At 34.8% G+C, this 27,902-nt stretch overlaps 1 protein-coding gene across 1 annotated transcript in view; it reads right to left on the bottom strand.

Moving 5' to 3' along the window:
- The window catches only part of LOC138357939 (uncharacterized), an 83,638-nt gene extending 69,637 nt beyond the window's left edge, over nt 1–14,001 (bottom strand). The window contains exons 1-4 of the mRNA XM_069315123.1: nt 13,907–14,001; nt 13,513–13,594; nt 12,850–12,991; nt 12,246–12,326 (exon numbers count right to left, since the gene is read on the bottom strand). Coding sequence (XP_069171224.1) covers nt 12,246–12,326; nt 12,850–12,991; nt 13,513–13,594; nt 13,907–14,001 — 400 coding nt within the window. The remainder of the gene's footprint in view (nt 1–12,245; nt 12,327–12,849; nt 12,992–13,512; nt 13,595–13,906) is intronic.
- Between the last annotated feature and the right edge of the window lie 13,901 nt (nt 14,002–27,902).

The following is a 27,902-nucleotide window of genomic DNA, read 5'->3' as shown; positions in this document are numbered from 1 at the left end:
TGCATAAATAAATAAATAAATAAATAAATAAATAAATATATATATATATATATATATATATATATATATATATATATATATATATATATATATGTATATATATATATATATATATATATATGCGAACAAGCCTGAATGGTCCCCAGGACAATATGCAACTGAAAACTCACACCCCAGAAGTGACTCGAACCCATACTCCCAGAAGCAACGCAACTGGTATGTACAAGACGCCTTAATCCACTTGACCATCACGACCGGACATAATGAGGTGATAGCCGAGGCTATTTGAACCACCCCACCGCCGGCACTCGGATAGTAATCTTGGGCATAGCATTTTACCAAATCACCTCATTCTTTGGGGCACACGTGAGGAACACAAATGCGAACAAGCCTGAATGGTCCCCAGGACAATATGCAACTGAAAACTCACACCCCAGAAGTGACTCGAACCCATACTCCCAGAAGCAACGCAACTGGTATGTACAAGACGCCTTAATCCACTTGACCATCACGACCGGACATAATGAGGTGATAGCCGAGGCTATTTGAACCACCCCACCGCCGGCACTCGGATAGTAATCTTGGGCATAGCATTTTACCAAATCACCTCATTCTTTGGGGCACACGTGAGGAACACAAATGCGAACAAGCCTGAATGGTCCCCAGGACAATATGCAACTGAAAACTCACACCCCAGAAGTGACTCGAACCCATACTCCCAGAAGCTAGTGGCTTTACAAGACTGTAATTACCATATTATGTATCCTCACATTCCCAATATACCTTCTTGTATATGCATAAATAAATAAATAAATAAATAAATAAATATATATATATATATATATATATATATATATATATATATATATATATATATATATATATATATATATATTTATTTATTTATTTATTTATTTATGCATATACAAGAATGTACATAAGGAATGTGAGGATACAAATATGGTAATTACAGTCTTGTAAAGCCACTAGCACGCGCAGTGTTTCGGGCAGGTCCTTAATCTAAGAAAATTTTAAGGAGGTAAATACTTGCAAAATTTATAGACAAAAAAATGATAACAGATTACATGGAATGAAAAAAAAAGAAGATGAGAGAAAATTAAAGGCACAGTATATTAAAGCACATAGGTAGCTATGATTGATTGCAATGACAGCTTAAAATGGTAGTTGACAACAAATTGGTAGGCACAATACAGCAGAAACAATATAAGATTAATTGCAATGACAGCTTGAATGGTAGTTGACAAAAATTGGTAGTCACAATACAGCATATGGCTAGCACATAAAAGAAGACAGCAATGAACACAATGATAAGGTTGTTTGATATTACATAAAAATTAGGAGATTGGGTAACACTAGGTACAGAGCAAATTTAAAGCTCAGTGTAGGAAACTAAATAGATGAAGTTAGGTACTTTTTAGTTTTGCTTTTAAATAAGGCAAAAGTTTTACAGTTTTTCAATTCACTAGGGAGTGAGTTCCATAGACTAGGTCCCTTAATTTGCATAGAGTGTTTACACAGATTAAGTTTGACCCTGGGGATATCAAAGAGATATTTATTTCTGGTGTGGTGATAATGGGTCCTATTACATCTGTCCAGGGAGAGTTTCAGAGCATGGTTTGCATTTAAGAACAGGGTTTTGTAAATGTAGTTGACACAAGAGAATGTGTGGAGGGAGTTAATATTTAGCAAGTTTAGGGATTTAAACAAGGGAGCTGAGTGTTGTCTGAAAGCAGAGTTAGTTATTATTCTGATAGCAGATTTTTGCTGTGTGATGATGGGCTTAAGGTGGTTTGCAGTGGTAGACCCCCATGCACAGATACCATAATTAAGATAGGAGTAGATTAGTGCATAATATAGTGAGAGGAGAGCAGAGTTAGGAACATAATATCTGATTTTGGAGAGTATACCAATTGTCTTAGAGACTTTCTTAGTTATGTGTTGAATATGGGTGCTGAAGTTGAGTCTCTTGTCTAGGAATAGGCCAAGAAACTTGCCATCATTTTTATTACTGATGTTAATGTTGTCTATCTGTAGCTGAATTGCATTTGATGATTTGCTTCCAAATAAGATGTAGTAAGTCTTTTCGATGTTTAATGTTAGTTTGTTCGTTGACATCCATAAGTGGACTTTTTTTAATTCATTATTCACAACATTATTTAGTGTATGTGGGTTGAGGTTTGAGTAGATAAGGGTAGTATCGTCAGCAAACAATATAGGTTTGAGAATATTCGAGACATTAGGCAGATCGTTTATATATATAAGAAATAGAAGAGGTCCTAAGATGCTGCCCTGTGGCACTCCAACGGTAATTGGTAGAGTGGAAGAAGTTGTATCATTGATGGTTACATATTGGTGTCTGTCACTAAGATAGGATCGGATGTAGTCAAGGGCAAGGCCTCGGATTCCATAATGCTGGAGTTTAAGTAAGAGGTAGTTGTGATTAACAGTATCAAAGGCTTTTCTTAGGTCAATGAAGAGTCCAATCGGAAACTCATTTTTGTCAAGGGCTGAGTAGATAATGTCAAGGAGACTAATGATTGCATCATTGGTGCTCTTATGGGACCGGAAGCCAAACTGGCAGGGGCTGAGTATGTCGAATTTTACGAGGTAGGAATAGAGCTGTTTGTAAATAATTTTTTTCAAATATTTTTGATAGAATGGGTAGATTTGATATTGGTCTATAATTGTTTATGTCCGCCGGATTGCCTCCTTTATGGACTGGCGTTACTCTTGCTTTTTTTAGGATATCAGGGAAGGTGTTATACTCTATAGATTTGTTGAACAGTAGTGCTATGGGTGGGGCAAGGGCGTGGGAGGCTCTCTTGTACACAATGGACGGAATTTCACAGGTGTTCCCTGCCTTGGTTTTTAGAGAATGTATGATGGACACAACATCTGCCGGGCTGATTGGTGAAAGGAGAAGAGAGTTTGGATAGCTGCCTGAGAGATATGTGTCTGAGTCTGTGGGATTTTACTGGCAAGATTAGCACCAACCGATGAAAAGAAACTATTAAATTCATTTGCCATTTCTAAGTCAGTTGACGGTATACCCCCATCCTTGTAGAGTTTTATTTGGTTATGTGAGTGTTGTTTAGTTCCTAGGATACTAGAGATAGTTTTCCAAGTGCTTTTCATGTTGCCTTTTGCTTCATTGAATCTATTCACATAATATGCAAGTTTTGCCTTTCTTATGATACTGGTAAGCATTGATGAGTACCTTTTAGCTACTTCCTTTGAAACTAGGCCAATCCTAACTTTCTTTTCATATTCATGTTTCTTGTTGATTGAGTTGAGAATGCCACTTGTGAGCCATGGATTGTTTAATCTTTTGTCAGTTACTTGCTTGGTAAGAAGGGGACAATGAATGTTGTAGAGGCTTAGAGTTTTGGAGATGAAGAGGTTAGCTAATGAATTTATATCATGGGTATTATTGAATTCAGAATCCCAGTTAATATTGTAAAGTGCCTCTGTAAGATTGTCTAAAGCTGATTCACTGTGTAGCCTAAATGAAAGTTTCTTGCTTTTTGGTGGTGTTATGTCCATGTTCGCTATGAGAAAGGAAGGATAGTGGTCAGTTGTTCTGTCGTAGATTATACCAGATACAAGGGGAGCTGTTATGTTTGTCCATATGTGGTCCAAGGTAGTGGCTGATGTTTGAGTGACTCGGGTAGGTTTGGTGATTGTGGGGATTAGCATACAGGAGTTCATGCTGTTAAGGAAATAGTCAACTTGAGAGCAATTTTGTTGACCCAGGTCAATATTAAAATCTCCTCCCAGAATGAAGTGGTTTTTGTTGAGATTGTTGTTTATAATAAGATTCCTTAGGTTGTCTGAGAAAGAAGCTATGTTAGTATTGGGAAATCTATAGATGGCTCCAATAGTCAAAGAAGATTTAAGGGATTTAATTGTAAACTGAGCAAAAGTATATTCACAGTAGTCATCTCTGTCACTAATAACACTGTTGCAGATAAATGTATCTCGGTAATATATAGCTGTGCCACCACCTTTTTTATTAGGCCTACAGTTATGAATGGCTTTATAACCAGCTAAGTTGTGGAGTTGGGTATAGTCTTTATTTAGCCAAGTTTCTGTTAAAATAATGAACGATAGGTTAGTACCTATTGCTGTGAGTAATGCATTTAAATCGTCAAAATGTTTACCAAGTGATCTAACATTTTGGTTATAAACTGATAGACAGGTGCTATTTTGAAGTTTGTTTTTAGCCTGGTGTGCTGTGAAATACTTGCAATAATGATGATCAATGTGCAGGTTGGTGTAGATATGAGACAAAAGATTTTGATCAGGATCAATATCAGTGTGCATAGGATGCAGAGGGATCACGATACAAGATACACGATAAAGCAAAACACAAGAATAAAAGCAAATACAATAAAATAGTAACAATTTAGAAGTAAAATAAAGATCCAATAGATAGCCAGGGAGGACACAGAAGTTACATAAAATAAAAAAACAAAAAATCAGTAGAGACTGACAATATAAATGTAAAATAAAAAATAATAAGAAAAATGATAATCATAAAAAAAAATGATCTTGAAGATAATTAGCTTAGTAATGGTTAATTAACAGGGTAATAAAAAGCCCTAGGTTTAGTGACAAGGGGATTAACTAAGAACAAATAATTAAGAGTATAAAACAGGCAAAGATGACAAACAAAAAAAAAAATAAAAAAAAATAAAAATAAACACCTTTGGAAAGGAAAGGCAGAGCTTAAGTACACTTTGGTAGTATGTGAGACTACAAATTATGTTCTGGTTATTCAGCTGATATCCCACAGTCATCCAGGAAAGAAGTGAGGTGTGCTTCAGTGGTTATGACATAAGTTTTTCCAGAGTCAGTCTTCCTAGCTATTATTTTACCATCGCGCACAAAACAATGTTTAATAGCAGTGGATCTATTGCAAATTCCACGTAGTTTAAATAAGAGATTTTGTCTGAATCTGGTGAGACATTCGTTCACATAAACCTTGGATTTCATAGCGACTGCAGTAGTGATAAGGTCTGACTTGCGGGAGCAGCTATCTAACTTCACCCTTATCTTTCTGTTGTTTGTACCAGATGATTTGGCACCCACTCTATAAGCTGACTTAATGTCTCTTGCTTCGATTGAATAATTCAACTTAGTACGCAATTCCTGGATCACGATGGCAGTACAGTCTTCTCTGTCAGTTTCATGGGGAAAATCCTGTGATGAGATGATGACAGAATCAAGGAGCTTAAGCTGGTCTGATTCGTCTTGGGTTGCAGTGTGTTGCTGTTGTAAGGAGTTAAAATGGTTCTCTAACTTTTGTAGCATCTCTTCTTGCTTCTTAGAGGTTTCTGCTGGTTTAAAGTTAGTAACCGAGATCTGAAGAGAGCTTAATTCCTGTTCGAGGTGGCCGACTCTGGCAGACAGATCTTGGTTAATCTTGTGCATGGCCAAAGCATCACTCTGAAGCTTCATTATCAGGTCCGACTGCTCTCGGATTATAGACTTTTGGTCGTCATGTATTTGAGTCAATAATCTGAGCCATGGATTATCAGCGAGACGCTTAAAGTCAGTACATGGGGAGGCAGCTCGTTTAAGTTGCTCCATATGGTTACATAACTGTTGTAAGGCTCGAGTCAGTGACGACGCTTCAATCAGCTGGGAAGGTTTGTTATTGTTGACGCAGGGAGGGTCGGTACTCCCCCCGGTAGCCCCTAAGGGGGAGACAGCCGTATTATTCCTGTTGCTAGCTTGGCTGGTTGGGTTCATCCTGATAGGTGTGCTATCATGTAAGATGATATATATATATATATATATATCATCTATATATATATATATATATATATATATATATATATATATATATATATATATATATATATATATATATATATATATATATATATATATATATATATATATATATATATGTGTGTGTGTATATCACGAAAATAAACACGTGATTAAGAATGTGACAATGTCAGACCACGAAGGAAAAATGAAACAGGAAATTTCCTTAAGTACTTTCGTATATTAAGGATATATGAAGGTATATGAAGGTACTTTCGACCTTCTGAAGATGTATTTAATATACGAAAGTACTTAAGGAAATTTCCTGTTTCATTTTTCCTTCGTGGTCTGACATTGTCATATATATATATATATATATATATATATATATATATATATATATATATATATATATATATATATATATATATATATATATATATATATATATATATATATGTATATATATATATATATATATATATATATATATATATATATATATATATATATATATATATATTTATATGTGTGTGTGTGTGTGTAGCCGAAAAAGTTAGGTTAGGTAGTCGAAAAACAATTAATTCATGAAAACTTGGCTTATTAGGCAAATCGGGCCTTGCATAGTAGGCCGAGAAGTGCGTTCTGGCTACTAGGTACGACATATAAATATATATAATGTGTGTGAATATTCTCGTGTATATATTTATTTATTTATTTTTTTATTTATTTATATATTAGAAGGTACATTGGGTTGAGAAAGTAAAAATGATAATATAATGATATAAACACCTTGTTACAATATACTGTTTCATCTTACATGATATATAAGTGTCATTAGTCTCGTAAATAAAGTTCTTATTTTGCTGCAGATACTCTTATTATTTAGTTAAGAATTACTGAACTGTAATTACCTACTGTGTATTTAGTGTGGTGCTTACCAGTTGAAGATGCTAGGAGTTGATACAAGAGTGTGCAGAGAGAGTTAGCAATTTAGCCTAGCAGGAATTCATACCTGTGATATTGTACATAATTATATTACTGTACCTGAGTTTACCTGAGATCCAGAAATACTAGTGGTCTTGAAAAAGACTGAAAGCCAGCTGCTTGTAGAAGGTCCCCTCATTTGCCTTGATGATCTATACTTTAAAAGTTAGTAGAGTTTTGCCATTTACGTATTCGGCGGGTAGGTAGTTCCATATGTTAATAATCATGTGGGTAAAAAAACATCTCTTGTTCTCAGATTTCTCCTATGTTGTGGCTTTTAATGCTTCAAACTGTTTTATCATATTAAACAGTTTAAATATTAAAATGGTATATATATGTTTTTTAGAAATCTTTCTCAAATTATATATTTTGAATTTTAAATTTCAACCTCCTTAAATACAACTAGGTGACTACATTACAACTAAGTGAGTACATTTTTTGTACATGTATTAGCATGGCTCTGGCATTTATTAACCTGACTCTGGCAGTTATATTAATCTGACTCTGGCATTGATATTACCCTGAATTAACACTGGCAAATATATTAGTCAGACTCTGGATATGAATTACTGTGTATCTGTTTATTATTTAGTTACGACCTGGTGCTACCTCACTCAGCTAATTTAGAACTTAAAACATGACATTAAACTTCAACAATATATTTACCTGAGTTTACCTGGTAAATATATTGTTTATAGTCTATTATATCAATATTATATAACTCCCACTAATACCTCTGATGTTAATGACATTATTCTTTCTCTTAAACCAAAGTCAGGTGCCCTGGCTGAGATACAAACTGTAACTTACAAAAAAAAACTCCTGATTTCATGCTACAGCCATTGCATTGCTCTACAACAAATCACTTGAACTCCACACCTTTCCTGATATTAACAAAAAAAAGTTAGCCCAGTCCCTAAAAGTTGTGATCTCACTTATGTCAACAATTACAGACCAATATCAATCTAGCCAAACTTGTCTAAATTATCTTAAAAGTTAATATACAAGCAACTTTACTCGTATGTATCTAAACACAATATGCTCTTGCCAATATGGCTTTAGATCCAAAAAACGCATCAATGATGCACGGATTAGTATGAACTTGATACATGCTGCTCTTGATAATAATGAGTACCTTGTTGGGTTATTTCCTGACCTATGTAATGTTTTGGCACTGTTAACCACAATAACCTCGTTCTTAAACTACAATATTATAGTCAGATATCACTTCCTGCAATACCTTCAATCTTACCTTAGTGACAGGCTACAGTCACTAAGGTAAGTATCTTGTATGTTTTTGTGAACGAATTGAATTCTCCCACCATTAGCATTTGTGTTCCACATGTCAGTGTGTACTTGGCCCTCTCTTCTTTCTCGTCTCCATTAATGACCTTCCAAATGCCTCTGAACACTAGCCAATTTTATTTGCCGATGACAAAACCTTCATTTTCTCCAGTCCTCATCCTCTTATTCTGAAAGACAGTTAATACTGAAGTCAATAAAATCCGTCTTTGGCTAACTGAATTGTGAAACTATTGTGATTTCGGTGTGTATTGAAGTCAGGGCGAAGTGGTAGAATAGCTTGTTGATAGAGCCCGAGTGCATGGGGAAATTGTGTAAAATCCTGGTTTGTGTCTCGGAGAGGATGCAGGAACCGAACTATAACAAACTATGTTGTTAGATAACACACAGCCCCGCTACCTTGACCTTGAGGTGTTTCCAGGGCTTAGCGTCCCCGCGGCCCGGTCGTTGACCAGGCCTCCTGGTTGCCGGACTGATCAACCAGGCTGTTGGACGCGGCTGCTCGCAGCTTGACGTATGAGTCACAGCCTGGTTGATCAGGTATCCTTTGGAGGTGCTTATCCAGTTCTCTCTTGAACACTGTAAGGGGTCGGCCAGTTATGCCCTTTATGTGTAGTGGAAGCGTGTTGAACAGTCTCGGGCCTCTGATGTTGATAGAGTTCTTTCTCAGAGTACCTGTTGCACCTCTGCTTTTCAACGGGGTTATTCTGCACATCCTGCCATGTCTTCTGGTCTCATGTGATGTTATTTCTGCGTGCAGGTTTGGGACCAGCCCCTCAATTATTTTCCACGTGTAAATTATTATGTATCTCTCCCGCCTGCGGTCAAGGGAGTACAGATTTAGGCTCTTTAGTCGGTCCCAGTAATTTAGATGTTTTACTGAGTGGATTCTAGCAGTAAAGGATCTCTGCACGCTCTCCAGGTCAGCAATTTCTCCAGCTTTGAAAGGGGGCTGTCATTGTGCAGCAGTACTCCACTCTAGAGAGCACAAGCGTTTTGAAAAGTATCATCATCGGTATAGCATCTCTAGTGTGAAAAGTTCTTGTTATCCAACCTGTCATTTTTCTTGCAGTTGTGACGGCTACTTTATTGTGTTCTTTAAAGGTAAGGTCTTCCGACATGAGTACACCCAGATCCTTTACATTGCCTTTTCATTCTATGTTATGATTTGCCTGAGTTTTGTACGTGGTTTCCGTTTTTATATTTTCATTTTTTCCATAGCACATGAGCTGGAACTTATCTTCGTTAAACACTATATTATTTTCTGTAGCCCATAGAAAGACCTGATCCTTTAAGATCTTCTTCGCTATTTAAGTCCCTTGACATGCTAAACATACACTCACTCCACACATTCTCCTGTGCAATCTACATGTACAAAACCTTGTTCCTAAATGCTAATGTTGATCTGAAACTTTTTCACTATTTATTTAATAGAACTAATGAGCACCATACCGGAAATAAATATCGCTTATATATCCTCAGTGTAAGACTAAATCTGTGCAAACACTCCACGCAAATAAAAGGGCCCAGTCTTTGGAATTTTCTCACTGATAAATTTAAAAAGTTTCCAAACCATGCCTAGTTCAAAAGTAAAATAAAAAAAAGAACCTTATTTCATCCTCATAGTTTCCTACCCTGTGCTTCAAACTCACACTGTATCTTTTACAACCCCTACTTGCCTACTTTTTGCCTAATTCTTTATGTAAAAGGAATATTAATCAAAACACAGAGCATTAGCATTAATTAGTGGTTTTACTTTATTACTTTTTCATGGTACAGGCAAACACTTGCTAAGAGAGGTTTTTATAGAAACTTAATAAAAGGATATCCTGACTGACTTCATTAATTACTTTACCCTGACTAACATTTATAATTATTTAAGCCTGGCTGGCAATGTTTTTTTGTAAATCCTGGAAAATCACAAATTTTCCTAAATTTTGGGCGTTTCTCCTCCTCCCCCATATCTGGGGTTGATGAATCATCATCTAGCTGCTGTATTCCAGATATTTCCAAGTCTGTTGTCTAGTCATTATCCCTTAAATCGACATCATTAAGATCCTGATTTATAGCAGATCCAATGCCATTAGAATCTAGAGAAGATAGAATATATATTAATAATAATAATAATTATGGAAAAAATATATAATAAACTTATAATTAAAAATGAGAAAATTCCATGTTATAATTCGCTCACATCTATAACTAAAAATTTAACTGCAAGCATTAGGAATAAGGGCTCCAATGTTGAAGCCGGCTGATCAACTATGAACCATTACTTTTTGCTCTATAAACACTGGCCAATAATAAGGTCAGTGTTTTCTGCTAAGCAAAGTATCTAGTATGGCAAACACACACTTTCCCAAGGGAGGAAGGTATTAAATGTTTGATATGCAGTACCTAGAAAACCTGGAGTCATAACATAATATTGGACACAGTATTGTTTTCTAACAGGAAGATGAAGTGAAACAAATCTACTTAGTTTTCATTATAGAGTCACAGATATATTACAAGAAAAAGGTTGTTGGATTTACTGTCTATCTAAACCTAAAAAAGTTTTTGACAGTCCCACAAAACATGCTGTACACTACACACAAGGGGCATAACTAGCTGACCCTCCAAAGAATACCTGATCAACCAGGCTGTGATTCATTCGTCAGGCTACGAGCAGCCGCGTCAAACAGCCTGGTTGACCAGTCCAGCAACAAGAAGGCCTGGTCGACGACCATGGGAAGGCTAAGCCCCGGAAACACTTATAAAGGTAAGGGTGGTTTAAGATAGAAAGCTAATTCCAGAGGAACAAAAAGCTCCTCTCACATATTAAGAGGAGCTTGTGCATTACTTTACAACTTCAGACTTGCTTTTAATTATAAGGATGGTGAAAGACTAAAGAAAATGTTCATGACTTTTGTGAGACCAAAACTGGAACATGCAGCAGTTGAATGGTACCCAAATCTCAAGAAGCACATAAATAAACTTGAAAACGTGCAACGGTATGCAGCAAAACATGGCTCCTGGAACTGAAAAACAAAGAGTTACGAGGCGACACTAGAGGCGTTAAACATGCCATCAGTAGAAGATAGAAGAAATAGAGGTAATATGATCACCACTTACAAATTACTAACAGAAATTGTTCAAATTGATATGCTATATATGCAAATGCAAATATGCTGTGCTTACTATATTAACCTGCAATTTTAAATGGGATACATGTACTGTATTGTGATTTGTGTATTTGTACTCAATGAATTTGTGCGCCCCTTGAGGGACTTGAAGTGGAGGGGTGTAGAAATAGCCTAAGCTACTCTATCACTTTGAGATGTATTTTTTTTCTTGTCTCAATAAACTTACTTGAACTTGAAAGAATTACCACGTAACAAAAGTAGGACCCCTTGAGTATTTAAAGAGTTGGTTAGACATATATATGAATGAGATTGGGTGGATATAAATAGGAGCTGCCTCATATTGGTTAATAAGCCTTCTGCAGCTACCTTAATCATGTTCAGTTTTCTGCCCTATTCAAAAGTAAAACCCAAAAATACCTAATTTCATCCTCATTTACCTACCTACCTAGTGCTTCAAACTCCCACTGTATGTGTGTGTGTGTGTGTGTGTGTGTGTGTGTGTGTGTGTGTGTGTGTGTGTGTGTGTGTGTGTGTGTGTGTGTATGTATATATATATATATATATATATATATATATATATATATGTCGTACCTAGTAGCCAGAACTCACTTTTTGGCCTACTATTCAAGGCCCGATTTGCCTAATAAGCCAAGTTTTCCTGAATTAATATATTTTTTCTAATTTTTTTCTTATGAAATGATAAAGCTACCCATTTCATTATGTATGAGGTCAATTTTTTTTTATTGGAGTTAAAATTAACGTAGATATATGACTGAACCTAACCAACCCTACCTAACCTAACCTAACCTATCTTTATAGGTTAGGTTTGGTTAGGTAGCCGAAAAAGTTAGGTTAGGTTAGGTTAGGTAGGTTAGGTAGTCGAAAAACAATTAATTCATGAAAACTTGGCTTACTAGGCAAATTTGGCCTTGCATAGTAGGCTGAGAAGTGAGTTCTGGCTACTAGGTACGACATATATATATATATATATATATATATATATATATATATATATATTTATTTATTTATTTTACTGACCTCTAGTCAATGGTGTCACAGAATCATTATGTTCAACTGTGAGTTGGTTTACTTCTGCAGCCTCCAACTTCCTCTTGCGATCTGAAAATAAAAATTTCTATTATAATTTAATTATTAAATTATCAGCAAAAATATGTTGGCAATATACCTTTCATGGGAGGTGTGCTTATCATGTATTGGGATGTGAATCTGGCAACAGGCAAGGTAACAAGGAATTGTTTTTATATTCAATATTTAACATTTAAACTTATTTTTAGCATAGAACAGTAATATAGTATATAATATAAGTTTATCAGTTCAGATAATAGTGACCCCAAATGTATAACAATGTGCTTAAGAACCTTGTATGCATGATATTTTGTCCAACTAGTCAGAAAAGTTAAACATGAAATGTGAAAGGAAAGGAAAGCAAAACTATGAACTTCATATTTCAAAAATAAGAAAAGCAAAGACAAATCCTAGAGGGTTATTTTATTTATTGCATTAAGGTATATGCATTATTTTTATTACATTATATTAAAATATATTACATTAGTATATGCAATTATATTATATTAGATTATATTATATAATATTGCATTAGTATATTCAATACAGTACTTACACAAATGGAAGATGTTGCTTATCGATTTACAGTCTGCTGCTGTTAGGCAATCTGCTGGCAAAATGCCTTGAGTAGCTTTATGGAGTCCTTTCTTGTAATAGATGAACACGGTTTCATACCCAGCACCACGCATTTTTGCCATCTGAAAAGAAAGGGTAAAATCCTAATGAACAAAAGGCCTCATGACGATCTCGTCTTCATAAAGACATATCTCTTTTGAGAAAGATCAACACTGGGGGATTCTCATACTCAAATTTCCTAACACTTTGGAGGATATATATCTACATTACTTCTCTAAGAGGGCCAGATGTAACAAACCAGGAGCAAATATTTAAAGATCACCAAGCCACAATGTAGGATAGGAAGCAGGTGTTATATGATATATATATATATATATATATATATATATATATATATATATATATATATATATATATATATATATATATATATATATATATACAAAGCCATACATACATATATATTATTTAATATAAGTTTATTCAATATAATATATTCAGGAAACAACAGTTTTACCTGCTTCTCAATGGCTCTGTAAGCCGGGGAGATGTTGTTTCGTTCTGCTACCTTTTTTCCAATATGGAGGAGAGATTCTTCCATTTTTTTTTTTTGCTTTCCATCCGACGAGCTTTAAAGTTGTACCCACATCTCTGGCATTTTGTAGACCGCACATGAACACATTCCTGGCATTCTGTGCATCTCATTAGGAATTTTCCTTTCAAACCTACAATGAAATACTTCATATTAAAATATTTTGTTTCCTAGAAGTAACCTTAACTCTCCATATATATGTTGCTTAATTGAGAAACTGTACTTGCGATCAGTCTCTAGCCTATTGTTGATGTGACAATGTGCATTTAATTTTGAACCTACCTCATTAATACTAACTTGCTGAGATAAATGAATTATGGGTTTTAGTCCCTGAGTCTGCCTGAGGACTAATTTATCGGTATATCTAATGATGTTTGTATGTGGAACACTGCAAATTCATACTAAATTAAACCTTCTAAATAAATTTTGATGTTATAATTGTTACCTTTTGAAGTTGTTGGCTGGGCCATGACCAATAGTGCCATTGGATCTCAAAATTGTTGAATAACAATGGAAGAGGGCCACTGCTCTCAGACTCATTGGCACCCATAGACGCACACCGCCACCATGTGCTGTAAACACACACCAGCATTCATGACCCCAAGAATGAAATAATAATTATTTATTTGCCATATAACATTTATATATATATATATATATATATATATATATATATATATATATATATATATATATATATATATATATATATATATATATATATATATATATATATATATATATATATGGCACAACTCTCCTAAACACGAGAGTGAAGTATACAACTTTAGAACACTTTCCCACCAGGAGACTCGAACCCTAGCCAGCACAGAAGCCTTCCAGCAACTGGCATAACAGGTACGCCTTAACCCTCTCCACCACCTGCTCAGACCCTTAAAACTCTGCTCAGACTTAAGGGTCTGAGCAGGTGGTGGAGAGGGTTAAGGCGTACCTGTTATGCCAGTTGCTGGAAGGCTTCTGTGCTGGCTAGGGTTCGAGTCTCCTGGTGGGAAAGTGTTCTAAAGTTGTATATATATATATATATATATATATATATATATATATATATATATATATATATATATATATATATATATATATATATATGTTGTACCTAGTAGCCAGAACGTCGTATTCGGCCTACTTTGCAAGGCCCAATTTGCCTAATAAGCCAAGTTTTCTTGAATTAATATATTTTCTCTATTTTTTTTCTTATGAAATGATAAAGCTACCCATTTCATTATGTTCATTATTTCATTATGTTCTTTTATATGTTCACTGTGCATGGTTGATTTGTAATATAATTTTATTGGGGGTGTTGTGGTTTCTGTTCTAGGTAGAACAGAACACCTAGAACAGAAACCACAACACCCCCAATAAAATTATATTACAAATCAACCATGCACAGTGAACATATAAAAGAGGAAAGAATAATGAAAGAAATAATCCGTAAAGGAGTAAAAAGCACTACTCCTAACCAAAACATAAACCTAATAATATTCTACAAAACCAAGAAGACTTCCGAACTCCTTATCAAAAACAGCCCGAAGCCGATGGAGAACCCTCTACAGCAGTCAAGCGTTGTATACATGTACACTTGCCCCCACGAAGGATGTAACCTTCAATGTAAGTACATAGGTATGACGTCGACCAAGCTGACGAGGCGTTTGACACGCCATCTTCAATCTGGTGCCCCTAGGAATCACATGAGACAAGCCCATGACATTACTCTAACAAGAGAAATGTTGAACAAGAACACTTGCATAATAGACAAAACCCAAGATTCAAGAAGATTACAAATTCTTGAGGCAATTCACATAAGAATAGAGCGACCTACCATGAACACCCAAATCACGGAACTATTTACTCTACCCACCATGAGAGTAAGGACAAGACAAGAACATATCGATGCCAACACAGAAGACAATGTCCAACATAACAGGCCAATTACACTGGATTAACCTTTGTGTTTAGATAGGAGATGCCTCGTATGGGCCAATAAGCCTTCTGCAGCCCCTATGTTTATCCCTTATGTATCCCCCCATGTTTTTCACCTTCATTGTATTATCACCTGACCTAATGCGGGTATAAAATCAACTAGTATTGTAAGATCTGTTCACTTGAGAATGAACCATGGAGGTTCGAAACGTCGTGCAAATTATACAAATAAGTGTAATACACTCTATAGTAAATCACTTCTTTTCTTCACCTTAAAAGTACGAAAATGAGTTTTGGAGAACTCCTATTTCAATTAAGCCCTGATGCTAAGAAAATAGTTAGAGGGATAGAAGCCCTAAACCAGAAAATAATAAATACAGAATATGCGGTCATATTCAATGAAACATGTTTGAAAGAAAACCTGCTGCCAGTATACACCAATATATATATATATATATATATATATATATATATATATATATATATATATATATATATATATATATATATATATATATATATATATATATATATAAATATATATATATATATAGATATATATATATAAATAAATAAATATATATATATATATATATATATATATATATATATATATATATATATATATATATATATATAAATATATATATATATATATATATATATAGATATATATATATAAATAAATATATATATATATATAAATATATATATATATAGATATATATATATATAAATAAATATATATATATATATATAAATATATATATATATATATATATATATATATATATATATATATATATTTATATATGGAACATTTTGTAGACCTTAATGTCTACAAAATGCATATATAAATATATATATATATATATATATATATATATATATATATATATATATATATATATATATATATATATATGTCGTACCTAGTAGCCAGAACGCACTTCTCAGCCAACTATGCATGGCCCGATTTACCTAATAAGCCAAGTTTTCATGAATTAATTGTTTTTCGACTACCTAACCTACCTAACCTAACCTAACCTAACTTTTTCGGTTACCTAACCTAACCTAAGCTATAAAGATAGGTTAGGTTAGGTTAGGTAGGGTTGGTTAGGTTCGGTGATATAACTACGTTAATTTTAACTCCAAAAAAAAAAAAATTTACCTCATACATAATGAAATGGGTAGCTTTATCATTTCATAAGAAAAAAAATAGAGAAAATATATTAATTCAAGAAAACTTGGCTTATTAGGCAAATTGGGCCTTGCAAAGTAGGCCGAATACGACGTTCTGGCTACTAGGTACAACATATATATATATATATATATATATATATATATATATATATATATATATATATATATATATATATATATATATATAAACTTGTTATATGGCAAATAAATAATTATTATTTCATTCTTGGGGTCATGAATGCTGGTGTGCGTTTACAGCACATGGTGGCGGTGTGCGTCTATGGGTGCCAATGAGTCTGAGAGCAGTGGCCCTCTTCCATTGTTATTCAACAATTTTGAGATCCATTGGCACTATTGGTCATGGCCCAGCCAACAACTTCAAAAGGTAACAATTATAACATCAAACTTTATTTAGAAGGTTTAATTTAGTATGAATTTGCAGTGTTCCACATACAAACATCATTAGATATACCGATAAATTAGTCCTCAGGCAGACTCAGGGACTAAAACCCATAATTCATTTATCTCAGCAAGTTAGTATTAATGAGGTAGGTTCAAAATTAAATGCACATTGTCACATCAACAATAGGCTAGAGACTGATCGCAAGTACAGTTTCTCAATTAAGCAACATATATATGGAGAGTTAAGGTTACTTCTAGGAAACAAAATATTTTAATATGAAGTATTTCATTGTAGGTTTGAAAGGAAAATTCCTAATGAGATGCACAGAATGCCAGGAATGTGTTCATGTGCGGTCTACAAAATGCCAGAGATGTGGGTACAACTTTAAAGCTCGTCGGATGGAAAGCAAAAAAAAAAAAATGGAAGAATCTCTCCTCCTTATTGGAAAAAAGGTAGGAGAACGAAACAACATCTCCCCGGCTTACAGAGCCATTGAGAAGCAGGTAAAACTGTTGTTTCCTGAATATATTATATTGAATTAACTTATATTAAATAATATATATGTATGTATGGCTTTGTATATATATATATATATATATATATATATATATATATATATATATATATATATATATATATATATATATATATATATCATATAACACCTGTTTCCTATCCTACATTGTGGCTTGGTGATCTTTAAATATTTGCTCCTGGTTTGTTACATCTGGCCCTCTTAGAGAAGTAATGTAGATATATATCCTCCAAAGTGTTAGGAAATTTGAGTATGAGAATCCCCCAGTGTTGATCTTTCTCAAAAGAGATATGTCTTTATGAAGACGAGATCGTCATGAGGCCTTTTGTTCATTTGGATTTTACCCTTTCTTTTCAGATGGCAAAAATGCGTGGTGCTGGGTATGAAACTGTGTTCATCTATTACAAGAAAGGACTCCATAAAGCTACTCAAGGCATTTTGCCAGCAGATTGCCTAACAGCAGCAGACTGTAAATCGATAAGCAACATCTTCCATTTGTGTAAGTACTGTATTGAATATACTAATGCAATATTATATAATATAATCTAATATAATATAATTGCATATACTAATGTAATATATTTTAATATAATGTAATAAAAATAATGCATATACCTTAATGCAATAAATAAAATAACCCTCTAGGATTTGTCTTTGCTTTTCTTATTTTTGAAATATGAAGTTCATAGTTTTGCTTTCCTTTCCTTTCACATTTCATGTTTAACTTTTCTGACTAGTTGGACAAAATATCATGCATACAAGGTTCTTAAGCACATTGTTATACATTTGGGGTCACTATTATCTGAACTGATAAACTTATATTATATTCTATATTACTGTTCTATGCTAAAAATAAGTTTAAATGTTAAATATTGAATATAAAAACAATTCCTTGTTACCTTGCCTGTTGCCAGATTCACATCCCAATACATGATAAGCACACCTCCCATGAAAGGTATATTGCCAACATATTTTTGCTGATAATTTAATAATTAAATTATAATAGAAATTTTTATTTTCAGATCGCAAGAGGAAGTTGGAGGCTGCAGAAGTAAACCAACTCACAGTTGAACATAATGATTCTGTGACACCATTGACTAGAGGTCAGTAAAATAAATAAATATATATATATATATATATATATATATATATATATATATATATATATATATATATATATATATATATATATATATATATACATACACACACACACACACACATACAGTGGGAGTTTGAAGCACTAGGTTGGTAGGTAAATGAGGATGAAATTAGGTATTTTTGGGTTTTACTTTTGAATAAGGCAGAAAACTGAACATGATTAAGGTAGCTGCAGAAGGCTTATTAACCAATATGAGGCAGCTCCTATTTATATCCACCCAATCTCATTCATATATATGTCTAACCAACTCTTTAAATACTCAAGGGGTCCTACTTTTGTTACGTGGTAATTCTTTCAAGTTCAAGTAAGTTTATTGAGACAAGAAAAAAAATACATCTCAAAGTGATAGAGTAGCTTAGGCTATTTCTACACCCCTCCACTTCAAGTCCCTCAAGGGGCGCACAAATTCATTGAGTACAAATACACAAATCACAATACAGTACATGTATCCCATTTAAAATTGCAGGTTAATATAGTAAGCACAGCATATTTGCATTTGCATATATAGCATATCAATTTGAACAATTTCTGTTAGTAATTTGTATGTGGTGATCATATTACCTCTATTTCTTCTATCTTCTACTGATGGCATGTTTAACGCCTCTAGTGTCGCCTCGTAACTCTTTGTTTTTCAGTTCCAGGAGCCATGTTTTGCTGCATACCGTTGCACCTTTTCAAGTTTATTTATGTGCTTCTTGAGATTTGGGTACCATTCAACTGCTGCATGTTCCAGTTTTGGTCTTACAAAAGTCATGAACATTTTCTTTAGTCTTTCACCATCCTTATAATTAAAAGCAAGTCTGAAGTTGTAAAGTAATGCACAAGCTCCTCTTACTATGTGAGAGGAGCTTTTTGTTCCTCTGGCAGTAGCTTACTATCTTAAACCACCCTTACCTTTATAAGTGTTTCCGGGGCTTAGCCTTCCCATGGTCGTCGACCAGGCCTTCTTGTTGCTGGACTGGTCAACCAGGCTGTTTGACGCGGCTGCTCGTAGCCTGACGAATGAATCACAGCCTGGTTGATCAGGTATTCTTTGGAGGGTCAGCTAGTTATGCCCCTTGTGTGTAGTGTACAGCATGTTTTGTGGGACTGTCAAAAGCTTTTTTAGGTTTAGATAGACAGTAAATCCAACAACCTTTTTCTTGTAATATATCTGTGACTCTATCATGAAAACTAAGTAGATTTGTTTCACTTCATCTTCCTGTTAGAAAACAATACTGTGTCCAATATTATGTTATGACTCCAGGTGTTCTAGGTACTGCATATCAAACATTTAATACCTTCCTCCCTTGGGAAAGTGTGTGTTTGCCATACTAGATACTTTGCTTAGCAGAAAACACTGACCTTATTATTGGCCAGTGTTTATAGAGCAAAAAGTAATGGTTCATAGTTGATCAGCCGGCTTCAACATTGGAGCCCTTATTCCTAATGCTTGCAGTTAAATTTTTAGTTATAGATGTGAGCGAATTATAACATGGAATTTTCTCATTTTTAATTATAAGTTTATTATATATTTTTTCCATAATTATTATTATTATTAATATATATTCTATCTTCTCTAGATTCTAATGGCATTGGATCTGCTATAAATCAGGATCTTAATGATGTCGATTTAAGGGATAATGACTAGACAACAGACTTGGAAATATCTGGAATACAGCAGCTAGATGATGATTCATCAACCCCAGATATGGGGGAGGAGGAGAAACGCCCAAAATTTAGGAAAATTTGTGATTTTCCAGGATTTACAAAAAAACATTGCCAGCCAGGCTTAAATAATTATAAATGTTAGTCAGGGTAAAGTAATTAATGAAGTCAGTCAGGATATCCTTTTATTAAGTTTCTATAAAAACCTCTCTTAGCAAGTGTTTGCCTGTACCATGAAAAAGTAATAAAGTAAAACCACTAATTAATGCTAATGCTCTGTGTTTTGATTAATATTCCTTTTACATAAAGAATTAGGCAAAAAGTAGGCAAGTAGGGGTTGTAAAAGATACAGTGTGAGTTTGAAGCACAGGGTAGGAAACTATGAGGATGAAATAAGGTTCTTTTTTTTTATTTTACTTTTGAACTAGGCATGGTTTGGAAACTTTTTTAATTTATCAGTGAGAAAATTCCAAAGACTGGGCCCTTTTATTTGCGTGGAGTGTTTGCACAGATTTAGTCTTACACTGAGGATATATAAGCGATATTTATTTCCGGTATGGTGCTCATTAGTTCTATTAAATAAATAGTGAAAAAGTTTCAGATCAACATTAGCATTTAGGAACAAGGTTTTGTACATGTAGATTGCACAGGAGAATGTGTGGAGTGAGTGTATGTTTAGCATGTCAAGGGACTTAAATAGCGAAGAAGATCTTAAAGGATCAGGTCTTTCTATGGGCTACAGAAAATAATATAGTGTTTAACGAAGATAAGTTCCAGCTCATGTGCTATGGAAAAAATGAAAATATAAAAACGGAAACCACGTACAAAACTCAGGCAAATCATAACATAGAATGAAAAGGCAATGTAAAGGATCTGGGTGTACTCATGTCGGAAGACCTTACCTTTAAAGAACACAATAAAGTAGCCGTCACAACTGCAAGAAAAATGACAGGTTGGATAACAAGAACTTTTCACACTAGAGATGCTATACCGATGATGATACTTTTCAAAACGCTTGTGCTCTCTAGAGTGGAGTACTGCTGCACAATGACAGCCCCCTTTCAAAGCTGGAGAAATTGCTGACCTGGAGAGCGTGCAGAGATCCTTTACTGCTAGAATCCACTCAGTAAAACATCTAAATTACTGGGACCGACTAAAGAGCCTAAATCTGTACTCCCTTGACCGCAGGCGGGAGAGATACATAATAATTTACACGTGGAAAATAATTGAGGGGCTGGTCCCAAACCTGCACGCAGAAATAACATCACATGAGACCAGAAGACATGGCAGGATGTGCAGAATAACCCCGTTGAAAAGCAGAGGTGCAACAGGTACTCTGAGAAAGAACTCTATCAACATCAGAGGCCCGAGACTGTTCAACACGCTTCCACTACACATAAAGGGCATAACTGGCCGACCCCTTACAGTGTTCAAGAGAGAACTGGATAAGCACCTCCAAAGGATACCTGATCAACCAGGCTGTGACTCATACGTCAAGCTGCGAGCAGCCGCGTCCAACAGCCTGGTTGATCAGTCCGGCAACCAGGAGGCCTGGTCAACGACCGGGCCGCGGGGACGCTAAGCCCTGGAAACACCTCAAGGTCAAGGTAGCGGGGCTGTGTGTTATCTAACAACATAGTTTGTTATAGTTCGGTTCCTGCATCCTCTCCGAGACACAAACCAGGATTTTACACAATTTCCCCATGCACTCGGGCTCTATCAACAAGCTATTCTACCACTTCGCCCTGACTTCAATACACACCGAAATCACAATAGTTTCACAATTCAGTTAGCCAAAGACGGATTTTATTGACTTCAGTATTAACTGTCTTTCAGAATAAGAGGATGAGGACTGGAGAAAATGAAGGTTTTGTCATCGGCAAATAAAATTGGCTAGTGTTCAGAGGCATTTGGAAGGTCATTAATGGAGACGAGAAAGAAGAGAGGGCCAAGTACACACTGACATGTGGAACACAAATGCTAATGGTGGGAGAATTCAATTCGTTCACAAAAACATACAAGATACTTACCTTAGTGACTGTAGCCTGTCACTAAGGTAAGATTGAAGGTATTGCAGGAAGTGATATCTGACTATAATATTGTAGTTTAAGAACGAGGTTATTGTGGTTAACAGTGCCAAAACATTACATAGGTCAGGAAATAACCCAACAAGGTACTCATTATTATCAAGAGCAGCATGTATCAAGTTCATACTAATCCGTGCATCATTGATGCGTTTTTTGGATCTAAAGCCATATTGGCAAGAGCATATTGTGTTTAGATACATACGAGTAAAGTTGCTTGTATATTAACTTTTAAGATAATTTAGACAAGTTTGGCTAGATTGATATTGGTCTGTAATTGTTGACATAAGTGAGATCACAACTTTTAGGGACTGGGCTAACTTTTTTTTGTTAATATCAGGAAAGGTGTGGAGTTCAAGTGATTTGTTGTAGAGCAATGCAATGGCTGTAGCATGAAATCAGGAGTTTTTTTTGTAAGTTACAGTTTGTATCTCAGCCAGGGCACCTGACTTTGGTTTAAGAGAAAGAATAATGTCATTAACATCAGAGGTATTAGTGGGAGTTATATAATATTGATATAATAGACTATAAACAATATATTTACCAGGTAAACTCAGGTAAATATATTGTTGAAGTTTAATGTCATGTTTTAAGTTCTAAATTAGCTGAGTGAGGTAGCACCAGGTCGTAACTAAATAATAAACAGATACACAGTAATTCATATCCAGAGTCTGACTAATATATTTGCCAGTGTTAATTCAGGGTAATATCAATGCCAGAGTCAGATTAATATAACTGCCAGAGTCAGGTTAATAAATGCCAGAGCCATGCTAATACATGTACAAAAAATGTACTCACTTAGTTGTAATGTAGTCACCTAGTTGTATTTAAGGAGGTTGAAATTTAAAATTCAAAATATATAATTTGAGAAAGATTTCTAAAAAACATATATATACCATTTTAATATTTAAACTGTTTAATATGATAAAACAGTTTGAAGCATTAAAAGCCACAACATAGGAGAAATCTGAGAACAAGAGATGTTTTTTTACCCACATGATTATTAACATATGGAACTACCTACCCGCCGAATACGTAAATGGCAAAACTCTACTAACTTTTAAAGTATAGATCATCAAGGCAAATGAGGGGACCTTCTACAAGCAGCTGGCTTTCAGTCTTTTTCAAGACCACTAGTATTTCTGGATCTCAGGTAAACTCAGGTACAGTAATATAATTATGTACAATATCACAGGTATGAATTCCTGCTAGGCTAAATTGCTAACTCTCTCTGCACACTCTTGTATCAACTCCTAGCATCTTCAACTGGTAAGCACCACACTAAATACACAGTAGGTAATTACAGTTCAGTAATTCTTAACTAAATAATAAGAGTATCTGCAGCAAAATAAGAACTTTATTTACGAGACTAATGACACTTATATATCATGTAAGATGAAACAGTATATTGTAACAAGGTGTTTATATCATTATATTATCATTTTTACTTTCTCAACCCAATGTACCTTCTAATATATAAATAAATAAAAAAATAAATAAATAAATATATACACGAGAATATTCACACACATTATATATATATATGTCGTACCTAGTAGCCAGAACGCACTTCTCGGCCTACTATGCAAGGCCTGATTTGCCTAATAAGCCAAGTTTTCATGAATTAATTGTTTTTCGACTACCTAACCTAACTTTTTCGGCTACACACACACACACACATATATATATATATATATATATATATATATATATATATATATATATATATATATATATATATATATATATATATATATATATCATCTTACATGATAGCACACCTATCAGGATGAACCCAACCAGCCAAGCTAGCAACAGGAATAATACGGCTGTCTCCCCCTTAGGGGCTACCGGGGGGAGTACCGACCCTCCCTGCGTCAACAATAACAAACCTTCCCAGCTGATTGAAGCGTCGTCACTGACTCGAGCCTTACAACAGTTATGTAACCATATGGAGCAACTTAAACGAGCTGCCTCCCCATGTACTGACTTTAAGCGTCTCGCTGATAATCCATGGCTCAGATTATTGACTCAAATACATGACGACCAAAAGTCTATAATCCGAGAGCAGTCGGACCTGATAATGAAGCTTCAGAGTGATGCTTTGGCCATGCACAAGATTAACCAAGATCTGTCTGCCAGAGTCGGCCACCTCGAACAGGAATTAAGCTCTCTTCAGATCTCGGTTACTAACTTTAAACCAGCAGAAACCTCTAAGAAGCAAGAAGAGATGCTACAAAAGTTAGAGAACCATTTTAACTCCCTACAACAGCAACACACTGCAACCCAAGACGAATCAGACCAGCTTAAGCTCCTTGATTCTGTCATCATCTCATCACAGGATTTTCCCCATGAAACTGACAGAGAAGACTGTACTGCCATCGTGATCCAGGAATTGCGTACTAAGTTGAATTATTCAATCGAAGCAAGAGACATTAAGTCAGCTTATAGAGTGGGTGCCAAATCATCTGGTACAAACAACAGAAAGATAAGGGTGAAGTTAGATAGCTGCTCCCGCAAGTCAGACCTTATCACTACTGCAGTCGCTATGAAATCCAAGGTTTATGTGAACGAATGTCTCACCAGATTCAGACAAAATCTCTTATTTAAACTACGTGGAATTTGCAATAGATCCACTGCTATTAAACATTGTTTTGTGCGCGATGGTAAAATAATAGCTAGGAAGACTGACTCTGGAAAAACTTATGTCATAACCACTGAAGCACACCTCACTTCTTTCCTGGATGACTGTGGGATATCAGCTGAATAACCAGAACATAATTTGTAGTCTCACATACAACCAAAGTGTACTTAAGCTCTGCCTTTCCTTTCCAAAGGTGTTTATTTTTGTTTTTATTTTTTTATTTTTTTTTGTTTGTCATCTTTGCCTGTTTTATACTCTTAATTATTTGTTCTTAGTTAATCCCCTTGTCACTAAACCTAGGGCTTTTTATTACCCTGTTAATTAACCATTACTAAGCTAATTATCTTCAAGATCATTTTTTTTTATGATAATCATTTTTCTTATTATTTTTTATTTTACATTTATATTGTCAGTCTCTACTGATTTTTTGTTTTTTTATTTTATGTAACTTCTGTGTCCTCCCTGGCTATCTATTGGATCTTTATTTTACTTCTAAATTTTTACTATTTTATTGTATTTGCTCTTATTCTTGTGTTTTGCTTTATCGTGTATCTTGTATCGTGATCCCTCTGCATCCTATGCACACTGATATTGATCCTGATCAAAATCTTCTGTCTCATATCTACACCAACCTGCACATTGATCATCATTATTGCAAGTATTTCACAGCACACCAGGCTAAAAACAAACTTCAAAATAGCACCTGTCTATCAGTTTATAACCAAAATGTTAGATCACTTGGTAAACATTTTGACGATTTAAATGCATTACTCACAGCAATAGGTACTAACCTATCGTTCATTATTTTAACAGAAACTTGGCTAAATAAAGACTATACCCAACTCCACAACTTAGCTGGTTATAAAGCCATTCATAACTGTAGGCCTAATAAAAAAGGTGGTGGCACAGCTATATATTACCGAGATACATTTATCTGCAACAGTGTTATTAGTGACAGAGATGACTACTGTGAATATACTTTTGCTCAGTTTACAATTAAATCCCTTAAATCTTCTTTGACTATTGGAGCCATCTATAGATTTCCCAATACTAACATAGCTTCTTTCTCAGACAACCTAAGGAATCTTATTATAAACAACAATCTCAACAAAAACCACTTCATTCTGGGAGGAGATTTTAATATTGACCTGGGTCAACAAAATTGCTCTCAAGTTGACTATTTCCTTAACAGCATGAACTCCTGTATGCTAATCCCCACAATCACCAAACCTACCCGAGTCACTCAAACATCAGCCACTACCTTGGACCACATATGGACAAACATAACAGCTCCCCTTGTATCTGGTATAATCTACGACAGAACAACTGACCACTATCCTACCTTTCTCATAGCGAACATGGACATAACACCACCAAAAAGCAAGAAACTTTCATTTAGGCTACACAGTGAATCAGCTTTAGACAATCTTACAGAGGCACTTTACAATATTAACTGGGATTCTGAATTCAATAATACCCATGATATAAATTCATTAGCTAACCTCTTCATCTCCAAAACTCTAAGCCTCTACAACATTCATTGTCCCCTTCTTACCAAGCAAGTAACTGACAAAAGATTAAACAATCCATGGCTCACAAGTGGCATTCTCAACTCAATCAACAAGAAACATGAATATGAAAAGAAAGTTAGGATTGGCCTAGTTTCAAAGGAAGTAGCTAAAAGGTACTCATCAATGCTTACCAGTATCATAAGAAAGGCAAAACTTGCATATTATGTGAATAGATTCAATGAAGCAAAAGGCAACATGAAAAGCACTTGGAAAACTATCTCTAGTATCCTAGGAACTAAACAACACTCACATAACCAAATAAAACTCTACAAGGATGGGGGTATACCGTCAACTGACTTAGAAATGGCAAATGAATTTAATAGTTTCTTTTCATCGGTTGGTGCTAATCTTGCCAGTAAAATCCCACAGACTCAGACACATATTAACACATATCTCTCAGGCAGCTATCCAAACTCTCTTCTCCTTTCACCAATCAGCCCGGCAGATGTTGTGTCCATCATACATTCTCTAAAAACCAAGGCAGGGAACACCTGTGAAATTCCGTCCATTGTGTACAAGAGAGCCTCCCATGCCCTTGCCCCACCCATAGCACTACTGTTCAACAAATCTATAGAGTATCACACCTTCCCTGATATCCTAAAAAAAACAAGAGTAACGCCAGTCCATAAAGGAGGCAATACGGCGGACATAAACAATTATAGACCAATATCAAATCTACCCATTCTATCAAAAATATTTGAAAAAACTATTTACAAACAGCTCTATTCCTACCTCGTAAAATTCGACATACTCAGCCCGTGCCAGTTTGGCTTCCGGTCCCATAAGAGCACCAATGATGCAATCATTAGTCTCCTTGACATTACCTACTCAGCCCTTGATAAAAATGAGTTTCCGATTGGACTCTTCATTGACCTAAGAAAAGCCTTTGATACTGTTAATCACAACTACCTCTTACTTAAACTCCAGCATTATGGAATCCGAGGCCTTGCCCTTGACTACATCCGATCCTATCTTAGTGACAGACACCAATATGTAACCATCAATGATACAATTTCTTCCACTCTACCAATTACCGTTGGAGTGCCACAGGGCAGCATCTTAGGACTTCTTCTATTTCTTATATATATAAACGATCTGCCTAATGTCTCGAATATTCTCAAACCTATATTGTTTGCTGACGATACTACCCTTATCTACTCAAACCTCAACCCACATACACTAAATAATGTTGTGAATAATGAATTAAAAAAAGTCCACTTATGGATGTCAACGAACAAACTAACATTAAACATC

This window comes from Procambarus clarkii, chromosome 7 (assembly GCF_040958095.1).
Source record: "Procambarus clarkii isolate CNS0578487 chromosome 7, FALCON_Pclarkii_2.0, whole genome shotgun sequence".
Taxonomy (NCBI): Eukaryota; Metazoa; Arthropoda; class Malacostraca; order Decapoda; family Cambaridae; genus Procambarus; species Procambarus clarkii.
The sequence above is the reverse complement of the archived record's forward strand: the minus strand, read 5'-3'. Positions and strand labels throughout refer to the sequence as shown.